At 36.8% G+C, this 24613-nt stretch overlaps 1 protein-coding gene across 21 annotated transcripts in view; it reads right to left on the bottom strand.

Annotated features, from left to right (window-relative positions):
- PLEKHA5 (pleckstrin homology domain containing A5) overlaps positions 1-24613 on the bottom strand; it is a 169130-nt gene that overhangs the window by 24894 nt on the left and 119623 nt on the right. For 10 of the 21 annotated variants that reach the window (XM_030478399.1, XM_030478400.1, XM_030478394.1 and 7 more), the window contains 6 exons: positions 20316-20783; positions 14777-15245; positions 13136-13219; positions 10315-10434; positions 9560-9613; positions 3929-4009 (listed from right to left, as the gene is read on the bottom strand). In XM_030478399.1, coding sequence (XP_030334259.1) covers positions 3929-4009; positions 9560-9613; positions 10315-10434; positions 13136-13219; positions 14777-15245; positions 20316-20783 — 1276 coding nt within the window. The remainder of the gene's footprint in view (positions 1-3928; positions 4010-9559; positions 9614-10314; positions 10435-13135; positions 13220-14776; positions 15246-20315; positions 20784-24613) is intronic. The other 11 variants (XM_030478402.1, XM_030478412.1, XM_030478398.1 and 8 more) reach the window with 4 other exon arrangements.

The following is a 24613-nucleotide window of genomic DNA, read 5'->3' on the forward strand; positions in this document are numbered from 1 at the left end:
CTTCTCGTTCCACAGCACACCTATAGATCAGCTTAAAGCAAAAAGTGAATAATGCTATTGCATCCTACTGGAATTATGAAAGGAATTGCAGTAGACAGAATACAATTACACATTACAAGCAAAGGTTAACAACCTCATTATTCTGGAAAATGCATTACAAGAGCTCCAATGATCAAGTTATAGAAACGTATTTTATGTCACATTCAACAAATGCCTCTCACCAAATCGTCCCTACAAAAACTTTACCAGGACAGTAATTCCAGAGAAAGAGTGCCACCTACTGAACCAATGACATGACTTACTGCTGACTTCCACACTTTTCCTCGACATTTGCCTACTCAAATACAAAAAAGTCCATTCCTCTTAACATGGTGAAATATGCTGCACAGCTCCAAAACTTTAAGAGGCAGCACTCTGAATACCAACAGACAGAACTTTTACCATTTCTGAAAGGCAAACTGCGCATGCAGAGTTTGGCCAAACACGTATCTTACACGTAAAAAGGTAAAGTGACCTTAATTGAACTTCCATCTTATGTTAGGAATAATTTGTCTTCTACTTTACCATCCCACTGTACAGTCCCCTTCTCTGTCAAATGCCAGTACCAGATGAATCAAAGAAGTGGATAAATCCACCACAGTGGACACAGTATAAAATGTCCTTAAAGGCAAATTTCTTCCCAAATAAGCACAAATCTCTCTCTTGAGACATAAGGGGTTAAACCTATTTAAGCAGTCAACTATTAAAAACATGCAAGTGACAGTATTATTTCATTACATTATAAGCTACTTTCAGATTCTGCTAACCATTTTGATTCCATAAATATATGGCAGGATATTTCACACCTTGAGAGCACACTAGCATCTCTGTGAGATACTACACTTAGGAAATCAAAACAGGACAACCTAGGCTATTTTGTGGGGAGTGCAAGTCAGACTTCCAAGAGGCTTTTGGAGTAATTTTTACTACCAGTAAGCAGGGCAAATGGGCATTTAACCCACAGTAAGCAAGATTCTCCTCTAATTTTGCAGAATGCAACACGTAACATTTCAAATACGAACTGGAAACACAAGATTTTTAGCTCAAATACAATCATCCTGTGTGTTCATACAAAACCTGAAAAATACTGCTGCCTACAAATCTCAAAATCTAACATGCATAGCATTTTAAATGTATGCAGCTGCTACAACAGCAACAAAGTATGCCATAAACAAGATTGCCCTATCCTTATAGAAACAAGATCTAAGGACTATTTTAATATGTATTTTAATGTATAAAGAACAATTATCCAAACAAAGACCTGGATGTTAGCTTGTTACACTCAGATTTTTGTTTCTCCCCCTTTAGGGAACTCACACACGTGAGAGGAGATGAGGACAATCCTACTTCTTAAAAAATCAACAGGCATCAGAAAACAAGATTAACACTTCTCACCTAGTATTAGAAAGAAACAAAAAACCCCCAAGGTAGAAATGGGTCCAGGCTTAAAGACTTCCATTTTTCTTATCTGTGCATATGGAATCATTGCCCTGGCTTATAGTTGTAAATTTACAGCACAGTCTGTAAAGCAGACTGATGTTAAGTCAAAGTGATTTAAATAACCATGAAGATGTAACAAATCACAAGAAAAAATGTCTTATAAATAACACATTTGAAATATCTTAGCTGTTCTACTAAAGAACCATTAACCATTACAAACAAACAGGAAGCAAGACACCTTAATTTTTAATTAAATACAAGCTTTTCTTGCTTTCCTTTGCTGAACTATAAATGAGCTCAGTCGCAAAACTGACGTGAATAAACTGAAGCAAACAAAGATTGTTTTCTCTACCCACAGGAATGGTTACGGTCATCAGAAATGAGTTTATCATCTTGACAACAAAACAGGTTTCAGTCGCTTACAGAGAGGCTTCTCTTAATTGTTTACATTTCTTTAAAACGGCAGTGGAGAAGATGACTGGTAAAATCAACTTATTTTATTTGAATAAAAGATTATATGTTGTTTAAACTTTAAGTAAGTTGCCAGTATTTTTAACAGGTTAGTTTTGCATTACAAAAGTTTAGAAGACTACTTAGGCAGTGAAATTTTGAGTGGATTTTTATCCTTTCCTGGAAATAAGTTAATGCGGTATTTTATATAGGGAACTTCATGAAAGCAGAAGGTCTTCCTATTCTCCAGTTTATGCAATACACGGATTCTTCTGCACAAGCCTGCCAATGTGTTGCTAACACTCTGACCTGAGGAGACCACATCACTAGTGACAGAAGGTTATTCAACCTTCATGACCTGTTAGACTCATTGCTTCTTTGACAAGAATGTGAAAAAAAAGGTGCTTATTCAGTCTCAAATACAAAGCAGCAGTTACATCTACAAGGTGAAGGCAGTGCTGTGTAGCAATACCTTAGCTGACAGCACAGCTCCATCAAGACAGCACTCTGAAATTTATTGGTATCCCTAAACAAGTGGCAGACTAGCCCAGGGCACAGCTATACCTCAAATGTGTCTATATTAATCTTAAAAGCTAGTTTACCCTGAACACGTCCAAAGCACCTCTCTTCATTAATGCTGACTTAGTTGTCTTACATAATCTATTACAGAAAATCAATTTGTTTATTAAAAAAAAAAAAACAACAACAAAACCAACAAAACAGCTAGGCTGCTTTTGGAGTAATCCAATTTCATACAGGGCTTGAGGGCACCTTCCTTCTTCCATGCCTCTCTCAAATAGTTCCTTCAGGTTCCACTTTAAAGCTCCTATTTTAATCTTACGAGCACAAATTGCATGATCCTGAAATCGGTCACCTACAAACCAACTTCCCTTGGAAAGCTGAGATTTTTCTTGCAACTTTTCTGTATTACAGGCAAATTTACCTTGTGGAGTTGACTTCCAAATAAATGAAACATGAAATTAAGCTGCAGCATATTTTAGAAACATGGCAAAGCATTAATCACTAATAACTGACTGTTTTACATGGCAGAACCTCTCATTTTCTTCAAACTATGCAACCTTTATATGCCATTTTGGTTCACACGGGCATAAATGCAAGTGTAAGGGAACTGGACAGATATTCCCCTCTGACTGGCAGCCAGAATTGCATACTCCACTGCTGCAAAATATCATAGTAATTTAAGTAAAAACATCTTTGTTGCAGTTGAGGCTAGAAACTTCCTAAACATTCCCTAATGCAACAGGAGCGATTCAGTTAAGCCCCAGTATCCCTAAAACACTGCAGTGCCAACAGATAGGTATTGGCCATGCTCATAAGTTAATGCAGGTCTCAACTCACAGACAATATTTCCATTCACATTTCTGATTCTTCTTCCATCTTACCATTTACAACCATCACTAGATACTCTGTAAGTGTGCACGGTTAAATCTGCTGTGACTTTATGAACAGACACTGCCTTTTGGATTTACAGTCCCCAGATCAAAGTAATTTTGATCCTTCCTTTCTTCAGTGGCTAAAGGCTTGGTAGGTGCAAACAAAAACTTGTAAATCCACTTCCTAGAACAAAACAAAATTGCCAGAAATGACCAGGTAAACACCACTCACATGCTTTTGTAGTGGTCAAAAGAAAGAAGCACCTTTGAACACTAATTGCAAAGAATCATGCTAAGACAAATGTTGGAAGCTTATTGGAAGTTTTATGAATTTACTGGACACCTGCATAAAGCATCAACTAATTAAATTGTCTAGACAAAGAAAGCTATTCAAAAGTGTACATTGAATACTTTACAACAAAAACGCAGCAAAAGCCATGCTAACGATATTGCAGCATTTTATAAAGCATGGATGACTTGTGGTTTTCCAAAGCAAATAAGAGAAACACCAATGTTATGAATAAATCTGAGGAACAACCAAAACTGTCACTAAGGAAAATTTTCGCAGATGATAAAGCAATTTCATTCACTCTCCAAGACCTTACTTGCTGGTACAGTTGCGGTCTTAGCGCCGAGTTCTCAATCATAGTGTGAACCATGGTGATTAAAGGTTCATTCTCTTTCATCTATTTCAAATCAGGAGGAGCATACAGCAAACATCAGTTTACAGCATGGCTAGATTTGAAAGACGACACTGTAAAATATAGCCTCTACTTTAATTTTTTCTAATAATGCAGTAGGTTACATTTTATCCCATGCTTTTTATATATTCCATCATTCAGTAATATCAACATCTGAAAAGTTTTATAATATCAAGCAAATGCATCAAACCCACATAAATTCTCAAAACCAATGTAATATTTATTCACCAACACTCTCCCTTTTTAAAAATAAAAATGCTTAAAAGAAGCCTGGCTTTGCACGATATTGAAATGAAAAGTATTATCAGATTATGCAATAGGAACACTCAAACCTTTATCAGAAAACCTTTTAAATTATGGATTTAATAACTCAATGTACATTAAAAAGATATAAGCATTTCCAGCCTCTGAATATTGAAGCTAGACTTATGTTCATGTATCACAAAATGCCATTATATTCTCCACTGAACTTTGAATCATTACTCATTGTATTTATCCACCCCCATACACAGGTGTGAGACTACTCAGGAACTGGACAGACATCTTCTACAATGATTAGTATTTATTGACATGTGTGCAAATGTCAAAACTAGACACTTTGATTTTTACAGTAAAAAATGCAAACGTTTAGGAGTTCAGAACAGTATGCAACACAGAAAATAGTATAGGAATTTTGGTTCTAGAAAGCAGACTTTCCTAACAGTAAGGGAAAAATTATGAAAACAGATAGTTTTCCTCTCCAAAATAAACTGAAAAGTCACTTAAAGCACAATCCCCCTCCTATTTTTCTTGGAAACTTTAGGACCTGTTGGAAACTTTAACAATACCTGTTTCAAGTATGGTTACAAAGGAAGGAAGTGTGTGTATGAATATTTATGATCTTCATATGTGTGTGTGTGTATATATATATGCACTCACCATCAATTTGCATAGCAAGGTTTTGTTTCACAGAATTGAAATGCAACAGACAGCCTGAGTTCTTGATGCCTTTTGGAATTTCTTGCCCCTAATTATTTAGGACAAAGCCTAACTTTTATATTTGGAGAAGGATTTTCTTTTCTTCTCATGGGAAATACATTTTTCTTGTTATAGCTAGAGAATCTTTTTGTTGTTTTTGTTTTTTATACACAGTAAAGTCTGATCAGCTGATAAGGTAATCGCCAAATAAAGGATACCTTATCTTAGGAAGGCAAGTTCATGATGCTCTGTTTGTTCAAGGCAGGAAAATAACCAAACAAGCAACTCCTCCCATTTGCTCCATCATCTACAGTATACATGAACAGAAAACTAGACCTGACACAATAAGTTGTTCTCCCTTTACATTAAAATTTTGCCCATAAAGTGGGTGCACCGAGTGATACCGAAAGATATCTCAATAGTAAGATCAACAATAAGGTCCAAAGCCAAGCAATCTAACTATAGCCAACTGAAATATTTGCAAAGGAAAAAGTGCCCTGAAGCTAAAATATTTCATTAGGAGTATACTGGCTTGGATGCATTTTTATTAGGAGGATTTCAACAGCTTCAGGCTCTTTGGCTAATGATTTTTAAAAATTATTTAAAATTCTTCCTTTCTGACCAGTAACAGACAACTCAATTTCTGTGGAACTGTTCAAAGATTGTTTTCATCTAGATTAGAGCAGAAACAAAGTGGATTTGATCAAAACATGTTCTAAAGTAGTGTTTTACCATCCACCCAGTTCCAACTTTGATTTATGGAGCTTCTTCCAATATTTTTACTGCCACTTCACTGTGCTTATTTAACACTGTTTGAAAATTATTTCCAGAAAAGCTCCAGTTCCTTAAGCCCTTACAGAACCAAGATCAGAAAACAGATAATTTGTAAAGAATTCAACCAAAGAGCCTTTGTAGCAGTCAAATATAGCAAGCTTTTCCCCTCTTTATTAACATTATTTCTAAAAAATACTGACATTTAACTACTGAGAAGTTAACTTCTTGAGGGAGTATGTATCTGTCACAAACCTTCCATTAACTAAAGCTAGTGCACACAGAAGGCAATGTGTACTGAAGAACTGGCGAAGTAAACCAGAGTTAGATGGGACACAATGGCAAGTCCCATGCTCTAAAAGGTGAAAAGGATGCCTATTTTGTGTTTTTAAAGCATTATATCATGAGGCTACTCCCAAAGTGAAGTTGGATACTATTCATGTCGAATAAATAATGCAAGGAAAAAATACGTGCTTGTTCATAACAAATAAACCTTGATTTTCTTTCAGTTCAGGAAAAGCCCAACATTATTTTTGTACAGTAAGTGAGACCTTTTAGGTCCTAGTATTATTCTCATAGAGTGTCTCCAATTAAAGAAGTTACAGAAACCAAAGATTCTCATAAGCAAACTGAAGTGTGAACTGCCTGATGCCACACAGCAACACAGCAACCAACAACATCTAGCAGTCTTGGCTTTATCACTTTCTGCTTCTAGTAAGTAACTCTTTCTCTCCAGAAGTGATGCTTTATCTTTGCTTTTTTTTTTACTGATGTAGTATATAAAACCATTTTCCAGCTGGAAACAATGAAAAATCACCTCCTTGACCTATGATCTATACGAACAGCTATATTATTTATGAGTGAGCATCTGAATGGGTATTTCGTGTTTTCAGCTGTAAATCCAAGTTATTGACAATTTTTCCCTTTCTTGCTTTTCCTGAACTCTCTTCCATGTTTGGCAACACCCTATGCAGATGACATTTCAGTATGTGCTGTTGTGGTGACAGCGATCAGCTGGAACTGTGGCTCCCTGCCAGAACGGTTGACCTCACAGATGAAATAAGACCGTATATTATGGGTGACAAAAGACTGAACTCAGACTGGTAGTTTCATCCCTTTCCTCTCAAGCTTCCTGATGGTAAAAGCAGTGGCAATAGGACCTGACCAAGCTTCTCTCCCAACTTTCTCTGCTCTTTAACCTTCTATCCAAAAAAAGAAGGAAAAAGCACTTTTCTTTCCTGCCTTTTTACAGCAATGCTGCCTCCAGCGCAGTCTTTTTCTCACCCTATGGAACCCCTGTCCTTGAGCCTCCCTTCTTCCTCTGGGAAGGGAAAAAAGGAAGCAGAAAGAACAACAGTGGTGGCTGGGTCAGCTGACTCTACCTTTTACAGATAACTTGAAAAATACAAGAGTAGTATCCTACATGTTGCTAATATAGGACATAGAATTTTAGGCTGAATATATCAAATATAATAAGAGAGATCTGTCAGCTCAATCCAACCTCCCTTTTACTATTCCAGCCTCTCTTAAGTTACTACCTTTCCCCAGAACCACCTTCAGCATCTCAGAAAAAGGGTGGTGAAGAGGAGAAAACAGAAGCAAAGCAACAAGAGAACATGGATGTTGGCTGTGGGACCTTCACCCCTTGTCAACTTCTTGTTCAAGTTCTGTTTATTTTTATGCATCTTTTGAAAACTGAAAAAAAAAAAATTAAAGTAACCAACAGAAGTATATGAACTATTTAACACCTAAACTATTTACATAAATAGCCATTAAAAAAAAAAAAAAAAAAGGACTAAAGAAAGAGAGGAAAAAAACCCCAACAACCAAAACCAGACCCAAAACAAAACAGGAGAAGAAAAAAAAAAAAAAAAAAAAAGGAAAAACCTAAATGAAATTTGGTAGAGTTTCTACTGTAACAAACCAACCTGGGATATGCTGAGATCAATATAACAACAAGCATGGAGAGTTTTACAAAGATAGCTTGAACTCAGTAGAAAATGGTTTTTCAGCCAAAGAAAAGTTTTACTATCAACATAAAATTCAGAAGTGTACTATAAAACTGGTTTGATGGAATTCTCCATAGTAACAGAAAGAATAAAGTGGGAGCTCCTGCCATGGCTTTATTTAGAAAGAAGAAAAAAGCATGTCTAGCTTTTATTTGAAAAAAATTATGTTCCTACTTCTTGTTACTGTTACTGTAATTACTGGGTACAAAGCAGAGACTCTCAGGGGGATTTATTTCATACCGGTAAGTGGCAGTATTATATTCAAACCAGGGGGAAAAAACCCTGATCAGCAACTGGGACAAGTATTCTAACCTGCTCTTCCATGAACTTATTAAGGTGATATATTTTAGACTTGATAATGATTTGTTACTGTAAGAAGTGCAGTGATTTCTTGTATCTCTGGTAGGGGCAATTATGGCACATTTGTATGATTCAAACATTTCCTTAAATTAATGTTTATCACATCACATTACATCTCTAAATTTTATCAGGTGCAAGTAAAAAGAAAATCCTTTTTATTACTTTGTATGTTCTACATAGGCAATTGTCTCCATTTAATCTGATCTACTATACTCACAAGCTTGGCTAATCAAGCAACAGTACAGTACATGGCTTTACACTTCACATGGACAGTTATCCTTTCTTGGCAATGAATTACGTTGTTGAAGACAGAATTATTCCCTTATTCCAAAACATTATAAACTGGAAATATTTGAGTTGGACAAAATATTTTGGCCAAATTTAGCATGCAGTTTTTCCCTACTGTTTTGGACCTCCTGTAGCCCCTTAAAACAAGACAGAGATGTTCAGCAGTGCATTGCAATCTAACTGAATTGGTCACAATTCACACGTTGTTTCCAAAATACAACAGGAAAATAAAGTCACTGGGTGAACCAAGCATGTGTCTCTGTGATTTTTAATAACTTACTGAAATCCTATTGCAGGAAAATGTAGGACATAAAAATTCTAACAACAGTTGGTTTTAAGTGTAAGGCTGAAAAATTTCATTAGAATAAAGAATATTAGGTGAAAAAGCTGTAGCGATTTTTGTACTTTAGTAACTAATGGACACCTATTGCTTGTATTTCTTCTAAGTACAAAAGACACTAAGTGTCTTTTGTAAGTGCTAGGAAAATGTTCCCGTTTAAAAACTTCTCATGCACAACTTCAACAGAAGTCCCATTTGATCACTGAACATTGATCATTCTTCACTTGACAATCGATTATGTTAGTGAAGACAGAATTGTACCCTCCCTGCCTAACTTATCAGAAATGGTAAAGAAGTAAAACCTTATTCTTATATAAATCTTGAAGAAATAACTGAGTAAAAGTAGTAACGAGCCAGGCTATGACTTTTTAAAACACTTCTTCATGTTTGACTTCTCTTTCGTTTCATGTCCTGCAGAAACATCTAACTCTTCTTAATTTGAAAAACTAAAATTATCTGAAGCACCAATTTTCTATAAACTGCATGTGTGTCATATGAGAATGGAAATATATTACTACTTTGGTTAAAGATGGTAAAATGCTATAGTTCGTGTTATCATAAGAAGGAAATGAAGAGAAAAAGTAATGAGTAGCTACTGTATTCTGATGAGGTTTAAATTGAATGTTTTTTTCTGTTACATGTTAAATTTGTAGCCGATTAAAATATTCTGTGCTACTAACAACTGCACGTATTAAACATCCAACTTCATAAAAAACACTGAAAATCCTTCTCCCCAAATATTTCCAGCTTGGCAGGAGTAGGCAAAAAGCATTAAGAAATGTAAACACACAAGAAAATTGCAAATCCCACCTGATGATCCAAATACAAGGCATTCCTTTGAAGGTGATGTGAAAGAATCTCATTCTAGCAGGCAGCAGTCAGGGGGGAAAGGAAAGGGACAGAAAGCGCAGAATGCATGAAAAGAGCTTTAAAAGACGTAAACTAGGCAGTGATCTTTCTGTTTTACATAAAAATAAAATGCTGCTTTTATCTGCATTTTTTTTTTTTGTAAGTGATTTGGTGAAAAAGTTTTGATCCCGAAACAGAAGTGATGAAAGTTTGCCATGAATCAGACTATGAACTACTACATCTATTACATCACATTTTGCTTTTACATATAAAATACATTATGCTCATGTAAGTGTCTACTACATAGATGACTATAAACCCTTTGATAAATCTGTATTTTAAACATGTCCTGATTTTTGTACACAAGTTAGAAGTAGATTATGTCTGATACAAGGCACTACAAGCAATAAATTAATCTCATGATCTATCACTACTAATTTTGTTTATAATACCAATAGATCAAGAACCTTTAAACTTAACTACAAAATATTTTAAATATTCCTACATAATTTTAACTCTGCTAATTTCAAAAAGCTATGAGGAAATCCTCAAAGGGTTAATAGCAGAACATCACATACACAAAGAATCAATGTTACTCTGTTCTACTCCCATAGTAGTCAGAAAATGTTGCACTAACAGTACAATGTAAACTTTGATTAATGAACGACTACAAGTTAGTGAGAATGGTACATGACACACATTGCTTTATAGCTGACCTTTGGGCTGCTGGCCTCAAGTTTTAGTTGCATGAGCTGTGCTAGTGTGTGTTCCCGGATACTAGTCAGTTCAGCTTGCTGCCGTCTCAGCTTTATTAGCAGCAGCGTGAGCTCCTCTGGCTGAAGGAGTGCAGTGTGAGAAGCCGAAGAGTAGAAAAAAGGTTAATTGGTATCCTAAACATCACTTAATTAAAATAAGGGTTCTTAGTATCTTTCTTACAAAAACTTTCTACAGCGATACAATATAGACCATTTTTCCCCAAATTGACCACTTTCAAATACATAACGAAAGGTTAACTTTTAACTACTCAAGCCAATCAATACTGCAAATGCCATAAAAGTGAACCATTCTGTAACAAAGGACAAAAACAAGTGAGGATTTTGTAGGAGAAAGTCTATGCAGTCCTCAAATTTTTCCTGACATGCATATCAAATTGATGATATTGACTTAAGTGAAGGGGGAGATTATTCCAGCCCTTAAGATATCATTACCTGTACATGGACAGCTATTTCAGCTTGGTGAAAGAATCAAAAAATGCCCTCAGGAAGATTTAGTTTCTAAAATAATTTTTCAAATGCATGCATCAAAATTAGGAGTAAAAATACTAAAAAAAAACCCCACAGTAACTGTACTACATCAGAAACAATCACCCTTCACAAAATACTGCACAAGCATGACAAAAGTAATTTTCCATCTCACCCTCAAGAGATCTGAGGCTACCAGCTGATTTACTGCTTTACTTTTATGACTGAGATGTACAATACAGCCTTAGGAAGTGATGAACAGTAGTACTTAAAACCCAAGACTATATATGTAATAGAAATAAAGTCACACTCCAATGGGTATTTGTCAGGTAATTCCACACAGATCAATTTAGGTCAGTTTGGGAAACTACCTGAACCAGTCCCGGGAACCATTTCTATTAGAAATACTTCAGAGAAAAAAATCCAACACTTAACAAGTATTTTTGTTATGTTCCTGTTTGCTTCTGTTTCTTACACTTCTCCAGAAGTCAGTCTTATAAGAGGTTAAATATTCATTCAGCATTTTGGTTTTCTCAGTCCTGTGCGTTAATAAAAACCAAACCCCAAACACAGAAAACCCCTAAACCACCACTTGCTCTCTCCCACAGTCACAGAATTTCCCCAAAGCAAAGAAGTAAAAGGTCCAGAGAACCACATATTGAATTACTGAAAAACGAGTACCAGTTTCTTAGAATAAAGAAGAAAAATTTCTGAGAATAAGCGTGGCACTGGCACTGTTGTGAGTTTGTACCAAAGTAGCCCACGAGAGGGAGCAAGGGATTTCCACATAGCTTCAGTTGTCAAAACCATCTGCTTTGGGAGAAAACCAACACCAAAACCAAACAGTCTAATGGTCAATCTTCCTCTTACAGAACTCATTCAGTACCTGGATTTAAAATATCTAATTTCAGAGAGTAAGCGTAGGAATGTAGACTGCTATACAAGACATTTTCAAATTCTCTCCAAAAATCAGTGACAATGCTTTCAGTCTGAAAATTAACGTAATTTCAACGCACAAAACCCCTTATTTTTAGAAGTAAGGGAAAGTAGCATCTTCAAGCATAAGGAAAAGTGGGTCACTTTTTCAAGATGAAAACTCTTCTCATAATATTCTGCAAAAGCCCAATTTAAGTGCATTAGGAATAAACTATTTAATGGTACTTAAATCCACTGTTTGCAAGCAAACTTTTTTCCATAGAGGAGCCCATCGAACAGTAATTCCCACTCCTCTCTAGAGATTCATAATGTTGCAAACATTTTTGACATTAAGTGCTGTGCTTTTGATACAGCTCTTGGGACTCTTGCAACAATCACAACACAAAATTTTGCTTAAAGAGCTGCCTACAGGTTTCCTCTTCTGGCCCTTGCAACGCTTGTGCTGCGGGCAGGACTTGTGGTTTCTACAGGAAAAAGCTTGGACCTCCTTGCCCCCTGCCCCACTCATAAGCCCAGATCCAGGAGCAGAGCCCAGAAGAGCTGATGGGGCTCTGAACCCAAAGAAACATCCGAAGAAGACAAGGCACAGAGATAAGGCGCCAGCTGCCAAAGGCCAACCCCTAAGTTGCTGAAGGTGCCAGGGATTCATGCTGGAAGTGCAAGAAACAGGGGCCGAGGCAGTGGAAGGATTGACTGGGGAGCTGTTGCCCACAGTATGATTCAAAATCTGTATTATTACTCCATACCACTCTCAAACAGTCATTGCAGATGGACAGAGAAAGATTACAGAAAGGAGACAACAGCTGGTAAAGAAATCACATAAATTTAGGATCTCAAAGCTTTTGTCTAAGTGTTATGTTTCAATTAGGAAAGTGGACAGCATTCACCACTATTACTTTGGTGAAATAACTTCAATGAGAATTTCAGCTCTACCACAGTAAAATTGGAGGTGTCAAAAAGGACACAATTTTACCAAAAGCAATTTTAGTATCCTTAAGATTTCCAAAAAAGGTAAACTTTACTCCTAAGATTTTTCTAAATAATTGACGGAGAAATAAGTGTTCTGTGATGTATTCTACCTTCTCCCAGGAGTTTCTGTAACGTATCAAAAATGCTTAAAAAACCCACCCAACTGTATTTCTCAAAGAAAATCTGGACTCAGTGGCTACACAATATTCTCAGAATTCAATGGAACCACAGAGTACTACTTTATTTCCTTTTAAAATCCCTGATAATAATTAAAATAAAGGCTACATTTATTGCAATCTTTGAATAGAATAGAATTTCAGTGTTGCCTCTTCATGCTTAAACGATTATTCTTAAAAAAACCCCCGATGTACCAAATAAAAACGCAACTCACTGTTTTGCCTTGGAGGCTCTGAGGAGTAACAGGCTGTAAACTCAGACCTGCTGGCATTGACCTTCTGTCAGGCACAAAGACATGCTGTACAAAAACAAAACAGCACAGTATGATCCATAGTTACCTGAAGACTCAAAACCTATTAAATGCTAAAAAAAGAAGTCAAGCCAACTTCAAGTCAAGCCATGACAAACTTCACAATCATGATAAATTTGCTATGATTTGTGCTGGTTTTGGCTAGTCGTGCTCCCTGCTGATCTACTATCTAGGACACATAAGTAGCTTACCTCTAAATTCTGAAATGTTCCAGCTTTCATCTTTCATTAAATTAACAATCCTCCCTCACAGTTGTTGCCCTACTGGTAGCCCGTGTAAGCAACAATTTTAGTTTTTTGCCCACTATTGAAAGCTGTTTGAAAACCTAAGCTCTCTCTATAGATGGGGTTTAAACCTTAAATTTACCCTACTGTTTGCAAACAGTCAGTCTCCTTATTACCCACCTCTTAAAAACAGGTCTGTGTTTTTAAGTTAATGTCAGAAGCTAGTTGTGTAACAAAAACAAATACAAACCAAATAGCACGAAAAACCAAAGGCAAACAAATCTTGTATAAAAGATAGTAAATATGAAATGAAATACTAGCATAAAGTGTTTCAACAAGGAAAAAATATATCAGAAAGCAAAACATGGCTGAAAGGACAAGTGCACACATGCACTGATGCTAGTGATATTTCTCAGATGTGTGAGAAGCACTGATTACTAAATTTTTGAGACATAAAGGATGTCAAAACAAAATTACTTCTTTGTAGATAGGGACCTAAATACTTCCAAATCCAAGACTCAGTAACCAAATGGAAGTTATTTGAACTGCTTTAAGACATAGCTAAAGGATGGTTTTTTTCCCTGCATCAAGAAACATGGACACCAGAGAGAAAAGTGTTCAGAAACTTTCTATACAAACACTAGTTTTACATCCAACTGAAAGAGTAATTTTATGTAATTATCTCCAACGTATTAAAAATCACGCATAACACATGCCTGATGGATACAGTAGAGCCACATACGGCAGCCAGGTTTACAATTGTTGCATGTCTCCCCCTTACTGATGAAGACCAGCAAAGTCACACTAGTCAAGTGCTAAGGTTGTGTGCAAACAGACTCTGATCTTTAGTGATCTCCCTAATAACTCAAAGGCATCAAAAGAAATAGCTGCACTCAGTTTTCTGCTGCCACCCAAGGCAGCCAAGCTTGTGGCTGAAGAATTGAAAACAGCACATGGAAAGAAATCCGGGATTTTCAGTCCTCTCAGAGTTCCAGCTAAAAAAAGCTAAAAAGGAGAAAGATTTCTGTACATACAACAAACTATTCTGAATAATTTGCCTCTGGACTCCTTTTCTTTCCTTTAGAGAAACATGATATCATGGCCAGTAATATTAGGACAACATGCTTTCACCTAAGGTATTAGAAAAATACCTCTTTACTAACTCTAGATTCTTAAATGTTTTTAAAAATCAAACCTCTCTCCACGAAAACAGTGATGTAACTTAATCATACTGAAATGTACTACAGTGCAACTGTAGATGTATGTCTATTAAAAAATCCTTGTAAATAAGATTTTTAATGATTAAAAAAAGTATTTTTACCTTAGTATGATGCGTCCTGTGCCTGCGATCAATAGTTACATCTCCCCTTTGCACAGGTGAAGACACTTCTGATCTGTAGGTCCGCTGTGGGGAGTATCCTTGGAAGCCAGCGATTGAACCATGAGAAGGCGAGGTGGGAATCGAATGCATTGTCTGATCAGAAATATTAATCATAGTTTTTGGGCTACTTAAAGTACTGTGTCTAGTAAGAGTTGTTTGCTTATTGTAAAACTGGCGTTGCTGCCATTCATAGAGCTGCCACATTGTGTCATCACGCATTGACCTCCGTTTTTCTTCGGCTGTTACTGGTCCTATGGCTCTGTCATAAGCTGATGGTGTTACACTGCAAAGGCTCTCTGGCCGTGCTTTGCTGTTCCTTGGCAGTGTTCTGTAGCCTTCTGGGTACCGGGGTAAAACTTGAGGTCGATGGCTTGGCATGTTTCTTGGTAACGTCTGGTATGAGATTATGCTGAAACACAAATTTTCTTTTCATTAGTGGACAGCATTAACATTAAGGCAATACAAAGTTTTCCAATGCTGATTAGGTTTATCTAGCTAATTCTTACCTTTTTTTTTAATACTACAAGTGTCATTTTAAAAGCATGCAAGAAAATCAAGACAACAATTAAAGTATCAACTGTACTGATTGAATGCACTGTAGCAGCCAAAACTGGATCTTCTCTCTGATTAGCTGCTTGATTATGTAATCCATATTACATCTCTTTACCAGCTAACAGCGTAGTAGTGTCACGTTTAGACTAAATCTTGTAACTTGTCTATATGCTGGATAGGTCAAAGTTTTGAAAGCTTTGAAGTTCTATACTGTTTCCATATGAGCCCCTTTTAAATGTTCTCTTTTTGGAAAGTGAAAAAACCCTCCTGTTGTTTCCCTAAGAAAATCTTGAGTGATTACAATGGATATAAAAATTTATTATTTTTTTTAACAGCAGACCAAGAAAAAATTGCAGTAATTGTCTAGCGAAATTATATTCTGCAATTGTCAAAGACAAGCCATTCCGTATCAGCTATTAAAGCGAAACAAGGAGCAAAATCATAGAATCATAGAATGGTTAGGGTTGGAAAGGACCTTAAGATCATCCAGTTCCAACCCCCCTGCCACGGGCAGGGACGCCTCCCACTAGACCATGGCTCCCAAGACTCTTTCTAACCTGGCCTTGAACTCAGCCAGGGACAGAGCATTTACCACTTCTTTGGGCAACCTGTTCCAGTAAAGAACTTCTTCCTTATATCTAACCTGAATTTCCCCTGTTTAAGTTTAAACCCATTACCCCTAGTCCTATTCCTACAGTCCCTAATGAAGAGTCCCTCTCCAGCATCCTTATAGGCCCCCTTCAGATACTGGAAGACTGCTATGAGGTCTCCATGCAGCCTTCTCTTCTCCAGGCTGAAATATTGCTTAGTTTGATAATAATACTGTAATGGTTTTCAACTTGGATATGAATGCAAAGGCTTACTCTTTAATTTGTTGCCACATTAAAATTCTGGAGTGCTACAGGAACTCTCAGCATTAGTTAAAATGCAGAATTTTCCATACTGAGTATCAATGCATGCCTAAGCATGACAAAGCATTTATTGTTTTTTTCAGAAGACAAATGTAGGTCATAAACATTGATTCATTCAACTCTTATCTAAAATTCAGATGAGCACCTCTTAAAGCCTTTTGCTACTGATCACATAGATGATTGATACTTGCCCAGAGGTAAGTCTGATCTCAAATGGGACTTTATTTAGCCATCAGAGGGCAGCAGCTTCTAGCTACACCCCAGACATTCAAACTTAAAATCCCTGCCACCACCAGGCACCAGAATCTGAAGATGGCTTTGAATGACTTAGTGCCATAATTAAAGACATGGTGTAGGGCAAATAGAAAAGTAAACTAGCATCATGCATGTTAAATCCCTATGGAATAGCTATCAAGGAAACTGACAATGGTGAAACTCACTTTTCACTGAAAATAGTTAAACTGAATATGACCACCTGCAACATTTTGTAAATGAAAACTATTATAAAGAGCTTTACATACAAAATCTGCTACAGTTTCTGAAGCTTTCCAAGAAATAATGAAGTATTACCCCCATTTTGTAGATGGGACAGCCTTCCCTTCTCACAAAAAAAAAGGAAATGGATTCTACATCCTATTCTTCTGTTGCAAAACTTGCTTAAATACCTCTAAATTTCTTCATGCAACATACCATTAGCGATAAGAGCTTTTGTCCATCTCCATATTTAAAAAAACAACCAACCAAGATACCTTTGGTTCAATTTATAACTTTCAAAGTATTATTTTAGCTGTTCACAAATGGGTATGGTGAAGCCTGGTATTTTCCTAAAGATATCTGGTAGCTAGATACACTTCACTCACTGAAGCTCCTCTTCCATTTTACTAATTAAATGGGCAGTGTAATCCCGTTGGCTCCTTTAAACAACCTGGACAAGTTGAAGAAAAGCTGTCTGAAGTTCTTGCTATGTAAAGATAGCAATTTAAAGTCTGCATGCAATTACTTACATTCAAGAACATCTAGGAAGAAAGCATACTCATCTTCTATTGGTAAACCATGAAAACTGTAAAAAGCCCAACTGCCTCAATATTAAGCCTTGTTTCACATCATTTGATGAATTCAAAACAGATTCACCAGTGTCAATTTCCAAAAACGTCATTCTAATCAAAGCCAAAAAGCAACTCCAGACAGTACTCCAGCTTGTGGCCACCTCGCACACAAGGGGAGACTGCTGCAGCCAGTCAAGCAGTCATGCACACTGTGAGGTGTGCAAAGTTGCAAAATATTTCTGCAACAGTCATCATAAATAGCTTCCTACAAATCTTCCCATATGAAAAAAAGGCTTCCACATGAGTTTATAGACACCTTTAGAGGTTGTCTCTAGGATTACTGCTGGGTAGCAATACCGGTTCTGGCTTCCGAGTTGGACTATATGGGAAAGCGACTTTGCTGCTAAATCTTTAAGGGTTCAGTTTTGCAATGTTATGAATGCCCTCAGACTGAAACCTCAGAGTAGCCCTTCATCTTAAGGAATCAAAATACCAGCTGGCCCAGAATACTGAACTTCCACATGCAAATCAAGCAAAGGTTGGCAGGGTAAAGACTGAAAGCTGGTGCTGTACAGCAGGCATTTATTATTTAGAATGAGGCTCACATGGGCAGGGTGGGGAGACAAAGGCTCACATCCTAGGTTAGCAGCCACAAAAAGCCTTAGTACCATGCAACCCTTCTGTATTTTTCCACATTTGAGAAAGACCACTCAAGTGAGCCACTTGCAGTGAAAACATTTACTCATAACTGGCTTGTGCAAAATGAATTCAATAATATGATACTGAGGTGGAATGATTTTATTTTTTATTAAAAAACAACAATTTTATTTTTGGTTTAAAAAAGGTTTTTCTTCCTCAAGGCATCAGTTGTGTTTGTTTGGCTCTTGCAAAACTAGATGTCTAGATCCATGGAAATGGCTGATAACAGCTTAAAGAATTAAGAACTACACTGCTGTCATTAATTTCTCAAGTCGATCAAACTACTAAGGGGTCAGCCTGTTCCTCTAAAAAAATTAGTAGTTTTACAGTGAATCCTTTTCATTTCATACTGAGGACAGCTAACAGCTCCTATTTTACATATAGTTATTTAATTGAACCTGTTTGATAACATTTTAGTAGTATTAAAGTTCTAAATTTTTTTTCAGTCTGACACACCAGAGAAACTCAGTTTGGTCCTCCATGGTTTCTCTAACACATTAGAGAGACAGATAAAACGGAAAGCATATTTCTTAAAAGTCAGTAACTCTTCCCCATTAAGTGAAGACTACTTTTCTCAAAAATTCAAGTTGAGTTGAACAGGTCTTACTACAAAAAGCCTCACTAGCCTCTCACCCCAACCTTAAGCTTTAACATAAACTGGAGTTTCTTTCTAGTCTCATTCACCAACTTCAGTTCTACTTAAATTTCTGTCTCCAGACAGAACTGGCAGCCTGAATAAGATTTTAAATTTAAATGAAACCACATTCTAAAGACATCTTTATATATTAGAAATTTGGATCATTATTCAAGGCTGCTTCCACACAAAGCAAGAGATAGCTCAAGGCCAGTGCTTTTTCAGTTTGCTACCTTTATGTAGAACAGCATTTGAAAGCATACCCTTTGTGCTATCAATGTCCCCCTTATTTAGGCAAAGACATTGTTAATTAGTAGCATACTGTTAACAGTACTTCCCTCTATTTGATTCCCACAATGAAATCAGTTTTAGGGTTCTTGTATTTGTTCACAACTGAAAAATGGCACAGCTATTCAACTTTCTACCGTGCGGTTGCAACTTTTACAGTCAACTTAAAAAAATCTAATTGCATCAAACAGCCTTCTCAGTTCTCATTACGCAAGCATGCATAATAAAACCAATGTCAGAGTGTGCAACTCCCTGTCTGTATTGCAAGTTCAAACTTGATCACACTACTTACGTTGAGTATTTCATGAAACAGCACATTAACAATTCCTAATTATATTTCATTAAGGACTAAAGGCAATGAGGAAACGTTCAATTTTGGCAAGTGTAAGTCAAACTGACATAAAATTTTCAAGTTTTGCAAAAACTGAAAAGCCCTCAACCCCCATATTTTTAAATTTGTGGAAAACACATTTTCTGAACGTGCCTCTAACTTAAGCTCTGTGTCCTGCTATCTATATGCAAACTCCCTAATTTCAGCTGTTAAAAGTATCTCCTGTGATATCATCTCCATACTTCCTATTTAAGGTAATATTAAGAACTTTTCTATTTTACTCCTAGTATCTAATTTATACTAATTTTTTACTCCTAGTATCTATATTTATACTCTGTGTATCTAAGCCAGCCTGGAAGCAACGTACCTACACTCCTGTCAAACAAAGAAACTGCTATTGGTACAAGATTCAGTATTGTCAATCATTCACACATAATTTTAAAGCTTCAGGAATAAGCACTGGAACTCAATATTAGAACCGAGAGGTGTTTGATTTCATGAGAAGAGAAGCTCTAATCATCAAGTTAGTTAGATCTCTATGACTTACTCTTAGGTAAAGCTTCACTCTCTTCAATTAAAGCTTGTTTAAAGTTTAAAAGCTCCCTGGAATATTTTTGAAGAATTTTAAATCATATATTATTACAAGAATTTGTGAACAAAAACGCAGAACACAGGGCAATTTCAAGAACAGATTTTAAGAGGAAAAAGAATTGTTATGATTGATGACACCTCCTCTCTGCTAGGAAAGAGAAATTTGTAACACCCAAAAAGGGTTTCTGGCCATTATTAAGTTATTAACATGGATAAATTTATAAATAATCACTCAAGTGTTAATTAAAAAAACCCCTGTAATAAATCTGTTCCACGCAGTCATCCAGCCACTTCTTACAGAGAACAATGAATTATATATTTATGTAATATAGACCAAAACCTAAAGAATTGAACCAGTGTACAAGTCTAAGTAGTTTCTTGCTAGAAAGCCTGGGGGGGGGGGAATAAATCATTACACAGTACTTACCCTCTTGTTTCCTCCTCTTGTCCTTTCCCTCTTTGTATTTTAATCCACTGTTCCAGTTGCAGCATTGAATTAGTTCTCTGCATAACTCGTTCAGACTCCATATGTGACTGAACCGCATTGTGCTGACCTCCATCTCCAGCATCTGCCAGGACAAGCCCAACAGCTTTATTCTCAGACCCATTCAAATGAACTGGTCTGAAGTGTCCAGCCTGAATTGCACTTATGGGTAAAGTCCTATATTCGGATCCCAGAGGATTTAGCTTTACACTATTAATTTTCGTTAATGGTTTATCTTGCCCAACTTTCTCAAATCCATACTTTTCGGCTTCCAAAGCTTTCTTCTCCTCATTTTTGTTCACTTCTTTATTTTTCTGGTTATTGTGTGCCTCTGGCTTAATTAGCACCCGATGGTTTGAAATATTATTCGCCTCTCGAGGTGGTGTATTTTCAGTGGTTAACTTTTCTATTCTGGAAAGGAATATAGGACAAGCTATAATATCAACAAAACATTCATTAAAGAATACAGATAAAAATTGCAAAGTGAATATATTGATGTTTATCAGGATTATTTCAGTAAATCCCTGGTCCAGGTATTTTACAGCAAATTTTCTCTTCAAGGAAAAATCTAGGCTGTATTTTCACAATAATCAAGGACAGGTTGAGGGTTTTTTTGGTGGTTGTTGTTTTGTTTTTAGTTTGGGGGTGGTGGTGTTTCGGTTGGTTTGGTTTTTTGTTTGTTTGGGGTTTTTTTTGGTTGGAGAGTGTGAGAATGTTTTTTCTTCCAGGCTTCTGTATTTCTTTGTTATTTTAAAAACATTTACAACATGGGTAAACTTTTTAAAGCCAACTTCCAGTTAATCACCTAGAAAAAATGTGCACAAGAGGAAATAAAGCCAGAGCCTGAAAACCTGGATGTTCAGTTCCTAGAGGGCTGGACATTCAAACAGTAAAAATATTCAGTGACGATCCAATAGCTACAGCTTCCACATGTCAACAGCCTGAAATTCAGATTATTTTTACAGCCATCTTTAAAAATGGTAGCAGATTACATTGCTGACCAGCTTGTGATTCACAGTACTGCTGAACTGAACATATAATGAGCTCCTTTAGAGAAAGCAAACGACTTTCCATGGTCACTGGCATCAATCAGGTTTCTCTGGTATGTTATCACTTTGGCTGGCATACGCTTTGTGGAAAATAACTGTGGCTTCCTTGATTTTAAGGGGGAAAATTGCTGCTGACTTAGGGAACTGTACCACAAAAATAATGGTATTTTTAGAACAGTTACTGCTTTACAGTGCTTACACAAGCACTCAATGTATGCAGTTCTTTTAGTTACTCTCTTTTTAAGATTTCAGAACATCAAGAAGCTGTATCTTTTTCCATACTGGGACATGAACTGAACACAGAGATGAGATAGTGACTTCCTCTCCCCCTCACACCTCCCTTCTCCCCCCACCATTTTTTACTAGGAAAAACCAAAACCAAACAAAAAACAACAACAACAATCACAAGAAAAAAAGAAATAAAACCAACCAACCAACCCACCCAAAACAAAACACCAAAAATCCAAACCCTAAAATGTTTTGAATAATGTTTACAGGACAAAATTAAAGGAAGAGACACAATTCTTTAAGATTATATCTCTGTATAAAACCAAACAAAAAAAAAAAACTTTATTTCAAATTAACCTTTCACATTGTTTTGCATCTGTTTTTGCAAATGCATTATTCATCTTTATAACTGTGTCCAGTTCAAGTGCCTTATCCGTGTGTAAAAAGGCCATTACATACACAACTGCCCAAGAGCACAAGTATGACTGCTCCTCTAAAAAATATTCTAATTCCAAGCAAACTAACTACATACAAAGCGGTAAGTATTTTTGCTTACCCTGTCTTGAACAAGAGGCTTAAATGTCCAACATGCTTACACTTCCCCAACAGGTTATTTAAGCCATAAATTCCCAATAGGCCAACAACTATTTGGGACAGAACCCCACCAAATACGTAAGGGACTGAAAACTGTATGGTCCTTACAAAATACTACCTACTGCTAATAATATTGGACACTTCAAATTTGGACACTTTAAATGTACCTCCCATTATCACCCTACTCTTGCTACGAATTCTCCATGATGTGAAAGGAATCCAGAGACTCCTGCCTTGACAAGTACACCATTTTAAACCTATGAGTCAGAAACAGCAAGACATCAATGTCCTCTGCATAGTATATATCAGTTAGAATGAAAGGCTTGTGCACTTTGCATGTTAACAGGGGGTGTTATTTTTTTCTCCCCATGCCACTTCCTGACATAGTTGTTGATGATCCCAATCTCTGCTCGATACTTCATAATGTTATAGAAGTCCTCCAAACTTCACTCTATTAATATAAATAGCTCAAAATAGCTCTCTTCTTTCAGTGATTATTCCTTAGCTGCTGATGTGAAAGTGTACACGTCACAGATATTGTGAATGAAAATATTACATCTATAAAATACACCATTCAAGAGTGAGGTGTTCTCTGTTCCCAAGACCAAATATATCTGCCTATGTTTCTTTATGGAAAAAAAATACCTGTTCACATCCTCGCTCCCACCTCAAAGCCACACTGGCCACTGTTCTACCACAAACTAAAGGAATTCCCTGAACAGGAAAGTGAATGGAAAACTCCATTCTCCACAATTATCAACTCAAAGGGTGTTGGTGTTAAAATTTCAGTTTGCAGCCAGCACTCAAGAATTTACAAATAAATGTAAATAATAATCCTAAACTTGGGCATTAATATATGCAACATGCCTTAATAGTACCACCTACTCCTTATATAGCACTTCATACCAATTTTTCTTGAAGCGCTTTACAGCAGAGAAGCAGTTGCCATTTTACAGATGGAAAATCTGTGGTGCAGAGGGAGAGTGGCATCTCTAAGGACAGTCATCAGATATGTAGCAAAGTCAAGACTTGGCACAGTTTTCAATTCACACTATCACATTATTTTGCACTGTCTGTCTTAATTAAGAACCAAGATTACACAACTGTTTTTCTGTGCAATCTCTGTGCTGTATTACTTGTTACTATGGTTATACACAGCAGAGACAAGCATTTATATTTGACCTTCTTTGTGATGGTGTAGAGGCTGAATGACTGACATCCAAACAGACTCCTGGGCTCTCCTTTAACTTTGTTTACCGAATCAGATAACTCCATGTAAGATCTCTTTCCACAGCAAAGGATCCAAATGGGAAAGAATTATCAGGGAGGAGAGGAAGCCGGGAGGAAGCAGAGACAGGACACCTGACCCAAACTAGCCAAAGGGGTATTCCATACCATGGCACGTCATGACCAGTATATAAATCAGGGGGAGTTACTCAGAAGGCCCAGATCGCTGCTGGGGTTGGGCTGGGTATCGGTTGGTGGGTGGTGAGCAATTGTATCCTCTCCCCTTGTTATTTCCCTTATCATTATTATCATTGGTGGCAGCAATAGTGGTTTTGTATTATACCTTAGTTACTGGACTGCTCTTATCTCAAGCCGCGGGAGTTACATTCTTCTGATTCTCCTCCCCATCCCTCCAGGAGCGGGGGGAGGAAAAAAGGAGGGGAGTGAGTGAGCGGCTGCGTGGTTCTGAGTTACCGGCTGCGCTCAAACCACGACAAGGGTATTTTGATGATATGAGAGGGAGAAGATGAAGAGAACGAGCACTGAACACATCTTTCAGCATATACCGAATGCAATTTATAGACACCTACAACCAAGCAGAAATAATATGTATGGAACAGTAATAGAAGAAAAGTACTATTTTCTGCCGCTTTATATAAATAAATAATTCTAAAAGGGTCGAGTGGGGGCACGCAATTAAATATCATGATTTAAGGATGTGAGGACTGTGATTTAACAAAGTCAGGCAGAGGCATTTGAAAAGAAAAAGCCATCTTTTCCAAGCACCGTGACGTCAGTAAACCCCCGCTGTGGATGTCGCTATGCTAACAAGTGCTTTTTTGGCAGCCTAGCTTATGCTGTTCAGGGAAAGTAACTACATTAGAAGGAGGGGAATAAAAATAGTCTTCTCTTAGTACATGCTGCATCACTCAGAAGAAACAAAGGCCCTAGCAGACACAGCTGACAGTGAAAGGATAGAAAATTTACGCTCAAACATGGGAGAGTAGAGAAATCATCATTTAGGGTAAAAATAATTAATCAGTATGTTGGCAGGTACTAGCAAGCAATCGATACTCAGATACAACTTAACTGTGGTCTGCAGTGATACAGCATGGAATGAGCAAGATGTTTTGCTAATCCAGA

The sequence above is a fragment of the Strigops habroptila genome, chromosome 3 (assembly GCF_004027225.2).
Source record: "Strigops habroptila isolate Jane chromosome 3, bStrHab1.2.pri, whole genome shotgun sequence".
In the NCBI taxonomy this organism is placed as follows: Eukaryota; Metazoa; Chordata; class Aves; order Psittaciformes; family Psittacidae; genus Strigops; species Strigops habroptila.